General features: G+C 38.8%; 1 protein-coding gene across 1 annotated transcript in view; it reads right to left on the reverse strand.

The window, feature by feature from the left end:
• The window catches only part of pelp1 (proline, glutamate and leucine rich protein 1), a 31,880-nt gene that overhangs the window by 5,569 nt on the left and 8,481 nt on the right, over positions 1–17,830 (reverse strand). Inside the window, exons 13-16 of the mRNA XM_067443121.1 lie at positions 16,575–16,728; positions 16,440–16,495; positions 14,094–14,318; positions 4,402–6,195 (exon numbers count right to left, since the gene is read on the reverse strand). Coding sequence (XP_067299222.1) covers positions 4,402–6,195; positions 14,094–14,318; positions 16,440–16,495; positions 16,575–16,728 — 2,229 coding nt within the window. The remainder of the gene's footprint in view (positions 1–4,401; positions 6,196–14,093; positions 14,319–16,439; positions 16,496–16,574; positions 16,729–17,830) is intronic.

A 17,830-nucleotide genomic window follows, 5' to 3' on the forward strand; every position in this document is an offset into this window, starting at 1 on the left:
ACAGGAATTCAAAGTCTTTCATTCATGACTTCATGGTTGAACAACGGCTTAAAACATGAACTAAGGTGAGTACATCATCATACATTATGGTTTATTACACGATGTTTAAATGATCATGTTTAAAAATTGTAATTTAAAAATCTTTCGAAACCAGAATTTATGTATGTTTGAATGTATTTATGTAATTTGTGTATATTTTACCTACTATCATGTAATGTTGTTGTTGTTGTTGTTGTAGTTGCAATGTAACATTTTAGAATGGCAACCATGAATGCTGATTGCATAGACTTAAGCTAATGGGACCTATTAAAGGTGCACTATGCAACTTTTCGTCCACTGGAGGGCGCCTATTCTAAACAAAGGTGTAGTTTGATGACGCCAAGTGTGAGCGCAGTATCTTGGGAAATGTGGTCTTCACCTCATAGCCGGTGAGAGCTGAGCACGGCCGGTGAGAGCTGAGCGATTGTACAAACACACGCTCGCGAGTACCGGGACTTTTATGACGGGACGGGACACAGTCGCCAGGCGTTTCCACTTTTTCCAGTCATGATTATAAGGTAACTCAGCTCTGTTTCTTATATTAGATACATTTAAGTGTGTTTAAAATGATGTTATGACGTCATTATGCGTTCGCTCGGCACTGCTGTGACATGTTCACACTGCTAAGAGAAAAGCGATTCTGCAGAATAAAACCAAGGGTAACGCAGATATGGCGCGATTGACAGGCGACTCGTTCAAACGCTATGCTGAAACGTCCCAGTACTTAGTTAAAATAGCAATTTTCTCACAATTTACAACACTGGCCTAGTGGTTTTTGGATATTTTACTGCAAAAATACTACATAGTGCACATTTAAAGGTAGGGTAGGTAGGACTGATCTAAAACACTTTTGTCCAAATTTGTTTAAACTTTCTTTATATGTCAATACATAATTAAAATGTAAGTACTCTGAAAAGGAGAGTATAAAAATCGAGTGACTCTAGGCTTTTTAATCTGCAATAAACACTGCTCATTATTTTCGTTCGGGGACGAAACAAATGATTGGCTTGGGCAACTGTCACTCTCGCTCACTACCATGGCTACCACCGCTTTCGCTACAGGGTCTTCCCACATGTGCGCGCTCGTTTGATTTGAGGAGTTCAAGAGGCAAGAAACTTAGGCGAAATAATGGCAGAGAAGAGCATTCAAAATTCACAGTGCAGGGTTTTGCAGTCAGCGAAGGCAAACAATGCAAAAAAGGAAGACAGTACAAGAAAAGGCAATGCACAGAAAGTCTTTGGATAAACAAAGAAATCAAACGTGATTAAATATCACCGTGGCTTTCCAACGTCGGTGAGAACTGAGGGACCTGAAAAACGACTCATTGCTGGCTGTATTTCTGCTGGACAGGTAATCTTTCATTTTGATTATACATTTTTTTGGTTTATGTTTTAATGAAGAATGTATCAAGAGCACATGAAGCTGCTTAATATAGCTAACATAACATTACTTAGCATAAAGTTACAATGTTATACACTTAGCCATTAGTAGAGATGATAAATACTCAATATGCTTAGCTCAAGCTGATCGCGGTTGTGTTGAATTTCACAAAATTTAACTTAAGATAACAAAATGCATGTGTAAAAGCTAGTACACCGCATCCAGGATCTTTTTTTAGAACCAAGTTAGCTTTACCTACTACTAATCAACAATGCTTTCATCATGGAAAATCTTACATGCAAAACACAGTATATGTTATGAATCTTGTGATTCTGACATGTCACTACATGCACACTGCTCATCTGAGGTAAATAATGCGTCTTCCAGCCGATTGGTGGGTTAAGCACGTTCATGTATTTTGGGGGCCTGGCTTTGGAAAGAGCCCAGAAGGGAGAAGGTGGAGTGAATGGAAATAATGAGCTGTCTTTAAAACAGTCGTGAGAGGTCTACAGACACTCAATTTTTTTTAACTTTCTTTTTCAGAGTATAAATTTGGAAAAAAAAGGTTTTTTTTAACCAATTCCTACCTACCCTACCTTTAAAACAAACAAATAAATGAAACTAAGAGTACTTTAAATTGTTATTTTATCAGGAGCACATTCAGACAATTAACCTAATTCATTTGCTTTACTCTTGTTGTGTAATGTAAGTGTGAACTTGTGAATTATTAAAGGAATATTCAGAAATCAACGTTACATTATGCACAGGCTAGACCAGTAATGTGATTAACTAAAGTTTTTTTTATTAATCATGATCTCTGAGTTAAGCATGTTCATGTCTTCTTTATAGTAGCCTGCAGGTAAATGGTCAGACCCCAAAACTGGCCACAGGCTCAGCACATAGCACATGAATTCTGTTGACATTATAATACAATATTCATAATTAACTAAGCATTAGCTTCTCATGACTTCATCATGTTTGTGGCCCCTCAACTAAAGTGGTGACTTGGACCTTTGAAACAATGATGATCTGTGTTATTAATGATGGCACTGTGAAATTACATGGATATGTACATGAAAGTTCAAGCCTTTACACACAGTAATCGTAAGCTTTTTCATTGTTTAATGTGATGTACAGATGAATATTGAAGTCGATAAATTCAAGTTCACGTAAACTCTTCCCCTTCCTTTGCTGCGGTGTTGCGTTATGAAAGTCAACGCGATGATGATTCAATATTATACTTATTATTATACTTTAAATAGTTTACAGAAAAGGCTTAAACTATTGCATAGATAGGCTATATCGCTTTCCTATATTTCGTATAATAATGTCAACAGAATTAATGTGCTATGTGCTGAGCCTGTGGCCAGTTTTGGGGTCTGACCATTTACCTGCAGGCTACTATGAAAAAGACATGAACATGATTAATAAAAAAAACTTTAGTTAATCACATTAATTGATATAACGTTACTGGTCTAGCCTGTGCATGCATAAGGTAATGTTGATTTTTGTATATTCCTTTAATAAGTCACAAGTTCACACTTACATTAGGCTACACAAATAGAGTAAAGCAAATTAATCAGGTTAATTGTCTGAATGTGCTCATCCCACTAAATATAATAAAACAATTTAAAGTAGTCTTACATGCATGAATTAGATCAATGTTTTTTGTGAACGCTGAAAACATCATGATCATGTGTAATAAACCATAATTCATCATGATGTACTCACCTTAGTTAATGTTTTAATTAAGGCGTTGTTCATCCATGAAGTCATGAATGAAAGACTTTGAATTCCTGTTAGTTCCTGATGATTCATGAGATATTAATGCATGTAGTAATGCATAAGTCATGCATGAATTAATGCATGAATTCATGAGAATTCATGTACCCTTACTGTAAAGTGTTACCTATAAATAATATTAAAATATTATATTATGATATACAATTCATATATACTTAATCCATTAGATGCAAGCAATTTTAGTTTATAAATTTAACATTTAGTTTAAAAGAATATTAATATATACCAATCTTTTTCTTTCGGCTGTTCCCTTCAGGGGTCGCCACAGCGAATCATCTGCCCCCATCTATTCCTATCCTCTGTATCCTCTTCTCTCAGTCTGACTACCTTCATGTCCTCCTTCACTACATCCATAAACCTCCTCTTTAGTCTTCCTCTTGACCTCCTGGCTGGCAGCTCTAACCTCAGCATCCTTTTACCGATATATTCACACTCCCTCCTCTGAACATGTCCAAACCATCTCAATCTGGCCTCTCTAACTTTGTCTCCGAAACATCTCACATGTGCTGTTCCTCTGATGTACTCATTCCTGATCCTATCCATCCATCTATCCAATATTAATATATACCGATTGTAACAAAGTTCTTAACTGGGCAGGAAGGAGGCGGGAACCGGCGGAAGGTCAAAACTTTTTAATTCAAAATAAATAAACAAAACGGAAGTAAAATCGCGGGCAGCCCCTAACGGACGACTGCCCACAAACACACATAATAAAACGTACACAAAACATAACGTAACGTAAAGCCCAGGCCTGGTCCTCTCTCGTCTTCCGCTGCCTTTGCTCCTCCTTTTATGCTCCCGTCCCTTGGCCGCGAGACAAGACCGGTGTGTCACGCAGCTGGTACTAATTACCACTCGTCACCGGTCCGCTCTCGCGGTCCCTCACCCCGCTGCTTGCTACACCACACCGATATATACTAATCTATATATCTACCAATAGATATATATATAGATGTATAGATATATGTCTGTTGTGGATTTCAGAATCCGCACCCTTCTGCTCCAATCTTACTTAGCTTGTTTTCGGGAAGATCTGTTTTAAGCGCTGTTTTTATCTGTTTTAATAAATTATTTTGGATTTACTCCTATATTTACAAACGTTTTAATGAATGAGGCCCAATGTACATTTTAAACATAATAGAAATTTGGACCAAGGCTAGATTGACATTACTCTGTTACCTTTTTCTTTTCAATGCCTTGCTCAGAAGACTCTCCTTCCTCGCGATCTCCCATTTTTCTCTTCGTTCCTCTTGTATCTGCATCATCTTCCTGTTCACTGCTCTCTTTTTCTTCCTGAACGGTCCCGTCTACACTCTGTAAATCCTCCTGCTCTGTCGTTGATGGTGCGCTCTGATTGGGTTTGTCTTCGGGCTGTAATTCCGTTTCTTGCTCTTGAACTTGGCCCTCTACAGTCAATTCCTGACCCTGTTGTGATGGCCCAGCTTCTTCTTCGGGATCTTCTGGCCTTGCTACTTCCTGCTCACATGCTCTCACTTCAGGTTCAACCGCCTCCACTATGGTGTCCTCTTCATGACCCTCTGCATCTCCGCCGATTACAAGAGTCTCTATTTGTTGCTTGCCAAGCACAGCTTCATTTCTCTCAACTGCTCCAATGTTCTCAATTTCCTCCACGGTCCCCTTCTCCTTGATCCGGTCATCTGCATAGACGCTCCTCACACCCTCCATCTCCTCGATCCCTGCTTCTACTTCTCGTTCTCTCTCCATGCAGAACATTTCCATCCCTTGCTGATCGTCCGCCGCAAACATGACTTCTGGCTCCTCTCCCATTATCCCCCTGTCATCATCTCCCTCCAACGGCTGGATCTCCTCACTCTCCTCTTCATCCTCATCTTCACCCTCTTCATCTTCATAGTCATCGAAGTCCTCTCCCTCACAGTACTCGTCATCCAGAAAGTCGCTGCCTTCCTCTTCCTCCTCTTCATCCTCCAGCCCCTCCTCCTCTTCTTCCTCCTCTCCTAATTCTTCATCCTCTTCCAGCTCCTCTTCTTCCTCCTCGTCGTCATCCGAACTGTTGATGTTGATGACGTTCTGGTCAACATCATTGCTTGGAGGCTGCTGTTGGAGCTGACGGCTGGTCTGAGCGATCTGGTTTTGAAGCTGCATCTGTAAAGACAAACCCAGCGTTGGCGGCTGCCCACCTGGAGAATTTTGCATTAACATCTGCTGAAGTTGTGGACCTCCCGTCAGTGAATCCGCAAGACCAGCAGGTGACGTTGAGAGTGAAGCTGTAGTTGAGTTCAGAGGAGGCACCAGAGACACCAGCTGAGCCGTCTGGCTTGGTCCAGGGAAAGAGTTAATGTTATTAGCATTAGCTGGCAGAATCTGATGGGGAATGGAGGTAGGCAGCTCGTTAGGTAACGAGGTGTCAAGCGTTCCAACCTCACCCACTACTGGGACAGAGGGCTGCAGGCCACCTACAGCAGGTACTGGTGGCTGGGACAATGATTGTGCATTACCCGCTCCATCTTGCATCATCATCATACCTGCTGGCATAATGACAACACTATCATCTGAATCGCTCTCCAAAGAGATCTCTATATCTTCTGGCTCCTCTTTGTCATAGCGGACAAAAACCTGTCGTTGGCCTTCAGGGGCTCCGAGGCCCGCCAGTTCTCCTGGTTGGGACGGAGAGAGCAGCAGGTCCCCTGGGGAGGCCGTAGTGCCGGATGGAGTTGGAAGAACTGTAGGAGCCAAAGGTAGATGGTTCTCCAGAGAGCCAAGAAGGGTAGCAGGGCCTAAGCCCATGGGATGCCTAGCTGGGAAAGGAGGCCCTGTTGTGGCTCCACCAAGGAGGGTAGGGATGGTTAATGAGGGGTTTTGGCCAGATGCAAGGACAGGGGCAGATGCAGTTGATTTGAGAGTTAAAGGGGTGAGAGGGAGCGAGATTGAGGGTGTGCGAGGATGAATAAGGGTGTTGCATATAGTCAGAGCCTCAGTACAGAATGATGATACCTGTAGGAACAGAAAAGGAAAAAAAAACAGGAAGAGTCAGTAGTCACATTTTCCGAGGTCAGTACAAATTTGACTATGCCAACACACAATGCGGGACAATATCACCACTGTTTAAAGTGTTATTCATTAACTGAGAAGTAATACTTCAACTAAAAACTATTTATTTTATTTATTTATTTATTTTTAAAAAAGCATTAATTAACACACACTAGCAATCCCAGATGTATATGACTATTTCTTTTGTGGAACACAAATGAAGATTTTTAGAAAACAAGTGTGGAAGACTGGTTTCCTGCTAATACAAAACATGAGATCAAACACCCAGCAATAAAACTCACTAAACTGAAGAGAAAGTCTCACAGAAAGTATTGGACACCACATTGTACCCGCCTCTTCATTCCCCAGACACAAGTCTATATACCACATGACATCTTGTGAATCTATTGGGTTTTCTCTTTTCATTTTAAATGAGACATTTTACCAATCAAATGAGACAACTTCCCCGCAGTCACTTGTATTATGAGACAGACTGAAAACTTAGGATAATTCTATTCTTTTTGGGTGGTCTTTTCAAGATCAATGCTAGTCATTGCTCCTCTCCCCCTAAACCAGGTGCAACCCTTTGAAGCAGATGAATGTGCCCAACACAGTTCCAAAAATATTTATTTAGTAAGTATTTACAACTCTTTTGTTCTGGTATGGGTATTTAAGGATAGGGATTCTTTGGGATTCTGTAACCAGAAAATCCTGACAGTGCGGTGTCAGTTTCTTAAGCCAGAACTCAAACACACTGCAACTGTTTGTCTCTCCACTGTCAGGTATGCATTCCTTTGTAGTTGTGTTTAACACATTGGACTCATAGAACACACACAGTTGTTTGTGCTATTACATGTAAACAGTTTATTATTTAAAACACATGACTGCTTTACTACTTTACCCTCATGAGCTTGATTAGCTGGTTCAGGGTTAGAGGTAAACTCTGCAGGACAGTGGCTCTTAAGGAGCTTGTTTTGACACCCCTGTTGTAGATGCTATGCATTCTAGACCATTGGTTTGTGTAAAATTAGAATACGGTAACTGGAATAGTCCAGAAAATCCAAGTAACGTGCCACTATGTTGAATTTGTTCATCTCGTACGTAGAACACTTATTCCCATATAGCAACAGTAAAACCATGTACAGGAGCAAAATTGCCTTATAATTGCATTAAACGACTAAAAGCCCATTCAAAAATGATAATTGTGTAATTGGCGTGATACATTTTTTACCTGAAAATATAATGTTTTATTCTGCATTCTTTCGAAATCATTATGACCAATAGATCAAGAAAAGGCTGATGTTACTGCAAATATTGTGCAATGACTTAGCAATATATCAATGACTTAGCAAGATTTAGGAAGTGGCTACACAAAATACACTTATTGTGTGTGAGTAAGCAGTAGGCAACTGACTTACAAGTTAGACTTTTAAGACTTTTCAAGTTAAACCAAGTTCAATTTTCCTTTTTTTAATCTAAACAATTCTTTTTAAACAGAGCATGTTAGACAGATAAGAGAAATTTGATAACTGTGATGAACCACAAGACAGAGGCAGGTTTATGCTAGGGTTACACTCACTTGGTTTCGGGTTCTAGTGTTAAAATAGGCTAAATTTAGCACTGGAAACAATAAACAAACCAGTTTGCCAGGCGTAATGTTTCTTTTTAACATCTCTCTACTTTTCTGTACACCTTTGTAAACATGAAACACTGTCTTCAGTTACAGTCTCTTGCGTCAATAAAAGCAAATAGCCACTACACCACCCAAAATGAGCATTCAGTGAAAGCAAACAGCTACATAGGAGAACAAATACACTTTCAAAATGAATGTTGGCTATTCACTGTATACTTTAAGACTTTACTTTTACACACACATATATACACACACACACATTATATGTATGGTTTGTTTATTGTTTCCAGTGCTAAATTTAGCCTATTTTAACACTAGAACCGAAACCAAGTGAGTGTAACCCTAGCATAAACCTGCCTCTGTCTTGTGGTTCAATTTAACACATCCTTGCTGAATAAAATTATTGATTTATTTCAACAACAAAACAAAAAAAAGAAGAAAAAAAAGGCAGACCCCAAATTACTGACCAGTAGTGTAGATTGTTGTTACAAAAGATTTCTATTTTTACATTTGCTTCTTTTTTTATTTTTTATTCATCAAAGTATTATAAAAAAGTATCACAGGTTATGAAAAATGTTAAGCAGCAGAATTGTTTCCAACTTTGAAAATGAATCATCATAATGATTTCTGAAGGATAATGTGACACATGTGACACTGAAGACTGGAGTAACGATACTGAAAAATCAGCTTTGCATCACAGAAATAAATGATCATTTAAAGTATAATAAATTGATAACCAATTATTTTAAAGTGTAATAAAATATCACAATATTAAAATCTTTTCTGTATTTTTGATCAAATAAATGCAGGCTTGATAAGCAGAAGAAACTTGGCATACTGAAAAATGGCATATTGCATTACATATCACGAAGTAACAAAAAAACAACATTTTCTAGATTTAGATTGCTAGATCTAGATGAACAGTGTTGAACTTGAATTTACACATTAACATTTACAGGATTTAAAAGTTGTAACACTAATGTATTACCTAACAATGAACAAATAAATATAAATATGAATTACTTATATTAGGAAAGGCCGTAGAATGTTCTTCATTGTTAGTTCATGATACGTAACAAATAAATGTAAAATTAAACCTTATTGTAAAGTGTTCCTAAAATACACTGTTGAGTGTCAACACTGATTTCAATTGCCTTTTATTACATGTATTCACTCAATATGTATTGTGGCCCTTTTAAGTGCTTCTGCTTTCATTAGTACAAAGCACTTGGAGTAACAAGAATAATGTGAAACTAGCTGAGAAACACTGTAAATCAGCAAACAAGCGAGACCATTAGAGTGAGAAACCCTCTGGTGGACAACATTTAGATGCCATGGAATATTCCGGGTCCAATCTTTTATGTAGCATCTTTGGCATCCAAATACTTTTCAGGGCCACTGTATATCGTTAACACTACTAAAACAACTTTGCCTTTAAAGGTGCCCTAAAATGAAAAATTGAATTAACCTTGCCATAGTTAAATAACAAGAGTTCAGTACATGGACATCACATACCGTGAGTCTCAAACACCATTGCCTCTTCCTTCAAATGTAAATCTTGTTTGTGAAAAACACCACGGAAAAACAGGCTATTTTCAACATAACGGCAACTGACGCAATCACTGAGATCCTTAATATGCATGCCCTCAACATTAGCATGTCAGCCAATGTTGCCAGATTGGTCGGGTTCCCGCCCATTTGGGCGCTTTTGAATTTGATTGTGCAGGTAAAAAAGGGTTTGGGCGGGTGGACAAAATTTGGGCTGGTTTGGGGTCAGTTTGGCAGTTTTCAAACATCTAAATTTTATAGTCTAATGGGTTAATATCAAACTCAAATGTGCATGTACTCAGTAAAATCAGTCATCGTGACACACGACACAGGGCAAGCGTAGAGTCAGCTGGCAGGTGTTGACGTCGCCAACGAGCACGTACTTTCAGCCAATCAGCGATCAGCAGGGAGACGTCTCATTCATGACAGGATTTAGCGAAAAATTGTAGCTGGATATTCAAGTGATCGCTATGCCAAAGTGACAATTATACAGTAATGAGTGGGAGCGTGAACCAACTCTCAAAACATGGATTACACCTGTGACTCGAAGAGTCTTTAAAGCTACACTGTGTGATATTTTCCCCCATCTAGTGGTGAAAAGGTATATGACCATCCTGTGAATAGTTTCACCCTGCGTCCCAATTCGCATACTATCCATCCTAAATAGTATTCGAAAATAGAATTAGTATGTCCCAAATCGTAGTATGTTGAAAAGAGTATTCCAAAGATTCCCGGATGGTTTACTATTTCCAGTCCGAATTCACAGTATGGATCGATGGGCACTCTAACGGCTGATATTGCCCACAACCCATTGCGAGTTGGACGAGGATTCGATTAGAACTACAAACGCAGATAAAAAGCGTTAAAAACTACAAACATGACGGATATGCGAGTTCGACGGTTAAGTAGAGAAGTTTAGATAAAGGGGTTTGAGTGACCAACTATCAATATTTAACCTGACAAAAATATATTTATTCAGTGTTGTCACATTATATTTCACCCGCAGCAGCATTGAGAACTTTTGAAATGACACGTTTGGCCATTAACTTTTAAATGCATCATTATATTTAAACTGTAAATACATGAGGAGAGTCTCTGCATTAAAGACCCACAAATGGCAGATCAACGAGCAGCTACATTTCTCTCCGATACGGTAGGAGATTAAACTGAATGTGAAGGATTTGAACTGTGACGAATCTGACGATGATTGACAGGGCAGATAAACGGTGACTGGATGCACGTAACTAAGCGAGAGTCCGTTAAAGATGGCGAAGTAGTATGTCCCGAAGCTTGCATACTTTTCTGCTACACACTCAAAAGTATATACTTTTTCTTCACAAAAAGAATACATACTTTTAGGACGTAGTATAAGTAGGCGAATTGGGATGCAGCATCTGTTCCTCTCAATTCTGATCCTCTCAATTCTGATTTCGTTTTAACTCCTACGGTGGCCGATTTAGTCCAAGATTAACATGGCAATCCTCCTCTTCACATTCAAAACGGTGCCAGAGTGTTAAAATAGTGCCCCATAAACACTCGCTCAGGTGGAGATCCACTTGTCCGTGGAACGTCTGTCACGCTCCACTTTATTCCTATGGGTGACATTAAGCGACTTCAACGCTTCAGCACAGCATTCCGGGAAGGCAGCGCTGCATTTGAACCGATTTGAACGCAGAAATGATGGGAAGCGTCACATCACGCTTCAGTCGCGTCTGAAAAGCGTTTTCTTCTCCACGTTTGAGGACATCACCGCTTTGTGCACACTCGTCATTCTTAAGCTCCACCCACACGACACGCCTCCAGCCACTCGTCTTTTTCCGGAAAGACTCGGTACAGCCTATCTTTCTTTTATAAATATAATAAAACTAAAGACTTTTCGGAGATATGAAGGATGCAATACTACTCTATAGGTACTCAAGATTGACATAAGATTGACTGAAACTGTCAAGTGTTTCAAACTGGGAGTGTTTCACCCCCCTTTAATATGTGTGTAGGCTAATGCCTGCTAATTACGTTGTTTATTTCAATCACTTATATTGGGCACTTTTTGCACTTAAAGCAGCACTAGGTAACTTTTCAACCTTCATAATATATTTTTTAAGACTCTTGTCATGATAAATCGACTTACAATCGGTTGAATGACACGTCTGCCATAGCCTGATGGGGTCTGTATCGTTTTTAATCGTACTTTTAAACTTCGGGTTTCGGGTAGTAACCCGAGAACAAAAAGAACTACAAAATTCGACTGCTTTACGGCATATACGTCACTTCCACCAACACCCACACTTCCTTACATTCAGACGTGCGAGCCCAACTTTGTTCGTCGGATAATATAGTCATGTCCGAAGCAGCACAGACACATAAGAAAGAAAAGGTTTTGTTGGAGGAAAGCAATAAGAGGAAATGAAAAAGTGATGGGAATAAAGGCAGGACGAGGATCAAAATGTGACCAGCGTTTTCTCGTCGGCGTGAGCTGAAGGAGGCGTGCCCGACCGATGCTGTCATGCTTGTTACGGTGAGCTACCACTCAAACATTGAACTGAAGTATCATATAGATTCTGTAAAACGGTAACCAATAGACTACTATAATGACGCTGGCTTGTAAACGTGAGCATCGTGATTATTTGGCGTTTGAAAAAAATAAAACCCATGAAATTATATTCATATGACATGCTGAAGCATATACCACTGACTGTAACGTTACCTGGGATGAAGACATTTTACACGCGACGCCAGAAGAACTCGAAATCCTCTTGCAGTGTTCAGGTGGAACTGTTAGTGCTGCACCGACCCGCGTGACGCTTTTATGAAGTTATTTGGCCCGCACCGCACCACTGTATATATTTTTACAAACCGCCGCGCACCCGCGACCATTAAATAGACATATGGGGTCCGCGGGTTATGAGACGAGCCACTAGTTCAGGGCTATCAGGGTTGTCATGTCAACAAATGCACGCGCGATGGCATCCCCTGTTGTAGGATTACAGAGTTTACGACAGTAGTTGAGGACATTATTTTTTCCAAACTGTAGGGGGACCCCGAGAGGAAAAGTAGCCAAGTGGGGCTTTAAATTAGTTTATTCTTACTGTTGACATTTGAAAATGATATTCTGTGTGTCATCATCAGTTAATTTCAAGATTTTGAAGGTTTTCCTGGGGAAATTATTATTTATTTATTTTTGTCATCATTATTTAGTTTTAAGGAAATGGTGCTAATCAATCTTGACTGACATGGCAATACAATTATATCACATTATTTTATTAGTTAAAATTTTGGCCGTTTTTTTCTTGGATTGGGCGGGTTTTAGTGAGCTTTTGGGCAGGAAATCATCAACCCAATCTGGCAACACTGCAGATAAACAAGAAAATGGCAGATCATCACAGATGTCATGTTCCAGGCTGTGCAGGACTTTTCATAGCTTTCCCACGGATAAACCATGTCAACAGTCATGGTTGATGTTTATTTACAATCGGCTACCGCATTTAATTCAAAGTTGTTCATTTGCTCGGCCCATTTCACCACAGAGTTTTTTTAACCTAGGGCAATATATCAGGATTCGGTCAGCATCAGAAACTGAAGAAAGGGCCGATTTCAACCGTATGCCTGCAAGCAGTAAGTAGTGATTTTATCCACTCATTGATTGTTGAAACCATTTCGGATTAAATGGAAAGTTTCTTAGTAAGATAACATTACGATAATATCCCCCGTGTTGTCCAGACGCAAGATGCTACTAAAATAACAATTGGAATCTCAGAGTAGCTCATATAACAGTTTGTCAAATGACAAAGGTTAATATTATTTCCTGCCAGTGTTGTCATAAAATACAACAGTAGATGTGCATGTTGATCCCTTTTGACGGATTGAAATCTAAATTAGCCTATATTTCATCATTAAAACATAACTCAAAAACTAACTACGTTTACCACTACTGTTTAGTTGATTTCAGATTGCTCACTCGATCCTTGTAGCTAACGTCACCTTCTCCACCATCTAAGTTGAAACGATAGTCATTTGACAAGGCTTCTAGTCAATTTGTTAAATAAATATACATTTTTGAGACCTGAAGTATGATTATTTGAGCGGGTGAGTAGTAAACAGGAAACTGACTATTGTGGCTTCTACATTACTTTGTTTGGCTAAATAAATCAACTTTTAAATCAGTACTCTACTGTCAAACTATAACGTTACTGTACAAACAACATAATTACACGCTACCCAGTTCGTGATTCAAAGTTGAGAAGCTATCATTGTAAAATCAATAGATGTGTTAGCTGTCATTGAGCAGCAGAGGAGTGAAACAGCCAATCAGAGCAGAACTCTGCATTAATATTAATGACCCTTCTAAATAAGGCAAAAACAGAGCATTACATCCTAGGGACAATTTCTAGGGTTGTAAATGGACCTGTAAAACTGTGTCTGGACAAATTTTGACCTTAAATAAGCCACATACCCTCTATTTAGATATTAGAGAACAATTGAACATATTGTTTCAAATCATTCTAGGGCACCTTTAAAATAAGACCTTAAAATAAAAAAATATACATGCTCACACCATCACTTACCAGTATGATAATATGATTGTGGATTAGCATGTTATGTTCAGATAAATTAGATTCAATAGACATTCAAGATTTTGAACTGCACTTTCAACCCAAAGTTTTGACCAAGGATATTCACTCACCATGATGTTGCGATCTCGCCGACCGTGGCTGAAGATGGAAACGGCGCAGGAGAGGGAAGGAGGCCAGCGGGGAGAGGGCACCAGCACAAGTGCCAGTAAGAGGCGGTAGAGCTCTCGGCGAGCGGTAGGGCTGCCATACTGTCCACTGACAGCACCGACCTCCAGCACGCAGTGAGACTGCTGCTGCAGACGCACACACAGAGGCACCACCAGGTCTTGGATCCTCTAACAAGGGAGTTTTTTTAAAAAAGAACAAACTTTTACATAAAATAAAATTAAAACATAACATAAAAATGCATTAATACTAGGGCTGTCAATCGATTAAAATATTTAACTCTCGATTAATCACAATTTAATCACATTTTTAGCAGTGGTAAATATATCTTAAATTAAGTTTAAATTAAGTTTTTAATACTCTAATCAACATGGGTATGGACAAATATGCATGCTTTATGCAATTGTACGTTTATTTTTAGTGAAACCATACTTAGGCTATTCAATAATAATCAATAATACAACATGAAGCCTAGACATGTCTCAAAGGTCATAGATGTTTATCAAGGAACTTGTTCATGTCTCTTAAGCCTATAAGCTTCAAAATTTAGAATAATCAGTGAGTTCTTTCATTTTAAGAATATAAATAAAGGGAGTTTTTACACTGGCAGTTTAATTCAGAACAGGGCACAGTTCGTATGAAAAATTGGTAATGTGAAATAGGGGTGTGCATTGGCACTGCCTTCACGATTCGATTACGATTCACCAGGTAACGATTCGATTCAATTCGATTCTACGATGCATTGTGATGCATCAAAATTCTACTGCACACAAAGCAAATTTTTCATCAGTCATGAGGCAATACAAGCAGATATTAAACAACAGATTGTATTGGCTGCTATGTGTCTCCTGTATCTTTGACATAAAAGTTATTAAATAAAATAAAATGTAATTAAATAAAATGCAATTAACCCTTAAATGCATGACTGTTTCACCAAACATTCTTACATATTCAGGTCGTTAGCGACCCAGATCTATATTTAACATGGATAGACCTCTGCCTGTCGTGATAATATATAAAACTCCTGATTTTAGAGTAACAGCTACAGAAGAATAAAATAACCTATTTCGTTACCTTTTGGAGCTTGGAAGGATTCAGTTTGAGCAGATGTTTAATACCATCATCATCTGTCCTCGTCAGAGCTCGTTTACCAGTATATTCAGCATCTGACTCATATTCGCGATCTCCAGCATATTCTCAAAACTCATTTTCAACGTCTTCAAAATCAATATTTTGATCACTGACAGCTTCTTGACCACATCCATCATCAAGAGACAGTGACACTAACATATGATTGTGTTTAGTACTTGCGCTCTGAAGTAAATCACTGAGCCATTTCAAGTTTCGCAGATTATAATTATTGTTTCGTTTTCTGTCAGAGGTAACTATGATTGAAACGTCACTTCATCATTGGGTATCAGACATTGCCACCTTGTGGAATAAAGGTGAATTGCGCCCGGAACCGGAAGTATTTGAAACTTCACAACTTTATCGTCCGCCAGAAAATAAACAGTGACATAATCGATTATGGCACTTTGCCGCATCGATGCTGAATCGTTCATGCCCCGCATCGCGATGCATCGCCGAATCGATTATTGTTGACACCACTAATGTGAAAGCTGTCCTGGGAGCACACCAGTACCACACCATACCCGGAGGAGGTCCATTTTCCATGAGTAGGAATATAGTGCGGCCCCTTTACGAGATGTGCGTTCCCTGTTGAACTGCCAGTATCTTTGTGTGTGAGTCTATGGTGTGCATTTTTTCTAGTCTATGTGTGCGGCTAACGATTCACGCGAACAGTGGGAGTAACACAGACTTGGGAGCACTCTTGTTCATAAAAGTAACCTGCGTATTCGCTTTAGCCGATTGTAATGTATTTAGTTCAATAAAACTCATGTACTGTAAGTGGTGATGGTGTTAATGATTTACCTCGGATGAGCGAAAGAGAGCTTGCAGTGCATCGCGCGGAGACGGCAGAGAATGTGCTCATTGAAAAACACACTTTTCTTTTGACCTGGAGGCAATAATTGCCCTTTTGGTTTAGAATAGTAATATTAATGTTAACCCCTTTCTTTCCCTATTAATGTTGCTGCTGCATCCTTGACGTCTATGGCTTATCTCAATTTCTCCAACTACGGGCTACGCCACTGATCAAACAGAAAATGCGTGCTGCCTTAATCGCGCGTTAATAGTGCCGTTAAAATGAATTTGCGTTAATGCCTTATTAACACGTTAATTTTGACAGCCCTAATTAATACACAAGCATGAACAAATTGTAATGAACAAACCGTATGCAGATCTTCCTTTAACAAAGTTCCACTGGTCAAAATGATCTGTCTTAATGCTGTAAAGAAATCATTCTTCATCAGCAAATGTTTATTTCAGCCTTTAAAAAAAAAAAAAGATCATTATTGAGCACTCACCCCGTAGAGCAGCAACACATGTGTCTTGATTGGCTAGCACATCTCCTTTCCTCTGTAGCGATATTCCATCTCCTATTCCCTTAGCCCGACGAGGACCTGACTTGCCAGCAGAACCAATCAGGTCAGTCATTGATGACTGTAGTCCGGAACGAAGCTAGACAGAAGAAGAAAGAACCATTGGAGAAAGAAATATAACTATTTCTAGCAGGGCTAAAATTTAATGTCTTCATTGAGTTTCTAAAACTGAATGAGAACACAATGGGCAAAAATAGCCATCAGACGGATGATGATTTTATTTTATTACTATTTAGAATAACTGTTTAACATTATATTATGATCCTTTAGAAATAATATGGCGAATTGGTGTTCAAGAAACATTTTTAATTTAGAAAACTGTTGTGATGTTATACATTTTTGTTTAACCTTACTTTCATTTTTTCGTAAAACTTTATTAATCAAATAGTTGTGAAAAAAATTACATATATATTTCTTTAAATGTATTAAACCATCATCTTCATTAGGAGGCTTATTGCAAAATATATGCAATTAATTTAGTTATTTAATCTACATATGAACATATATGTAGATTATAACATATGAGTATGAGTCATGAAATATTGTAATATGTACTAATCATATGCCAATATAAAACTGGGTAAAGGCCTGTTTACACCAGTAATGTTGATGACTATAACTGTCCACACTAACGGACGTTATCATTTTGTTTATTATAAGCACACTTAAATTCTCAAGCTTTAAGAGTGGATGGATTCTTTAAAGCAGGATGGATTCTGATTTGTTGTTAATATTTTTTATCATTCATCAGCTGGAAAAGTCGTTGTGAAAGGGTTTCCAACTACGTTGTTTCTCTGTGCCATTATATCACTATTATTTTCATTATAGTTAACGTTGGAGTGAACAGGCCTTAACTGTTACTACCGGTAATTACGAATCCTTATGTTAACGGGGACATATAATGGTACATGCACTTTTACAAGCTGATTGTATGTAAATGTGTGTTGACAGTGCCTGTACACAACCATCCTATAATGATAAAAATCCATCAAGTGTTTTTTCAAATCTCTTTACGTTTTCCCTCATCTCAAATCGAGCTGTATGACGTCACACGGTTGGTCGGACACCCCTCCCACAACTGTTGATTGACAAGCAGCATTTCAACTCGTCCTGAGCGGGCTCTGACATCAGCACAGTCCGCCACTGTATAAGTAGAGACGCTGGAGCAGAATGATGGCGAT

This window comes from Pseudorasbora parva, chromosome 1 (assembly GCF_024679245.1).
Source record: "Pseudorasbora parva isolate DD20220531a chromosome 1, ASM2467924v1, whole genome shotgun sequence".
Taxonomy (NCBI): domain Eukaryota; kingdom Metazoa; phylum Chordata; class Actinopteri; order Cypriniformes; family Gobionidae; genus Pseudorasbora; species Pseudorasbora parva.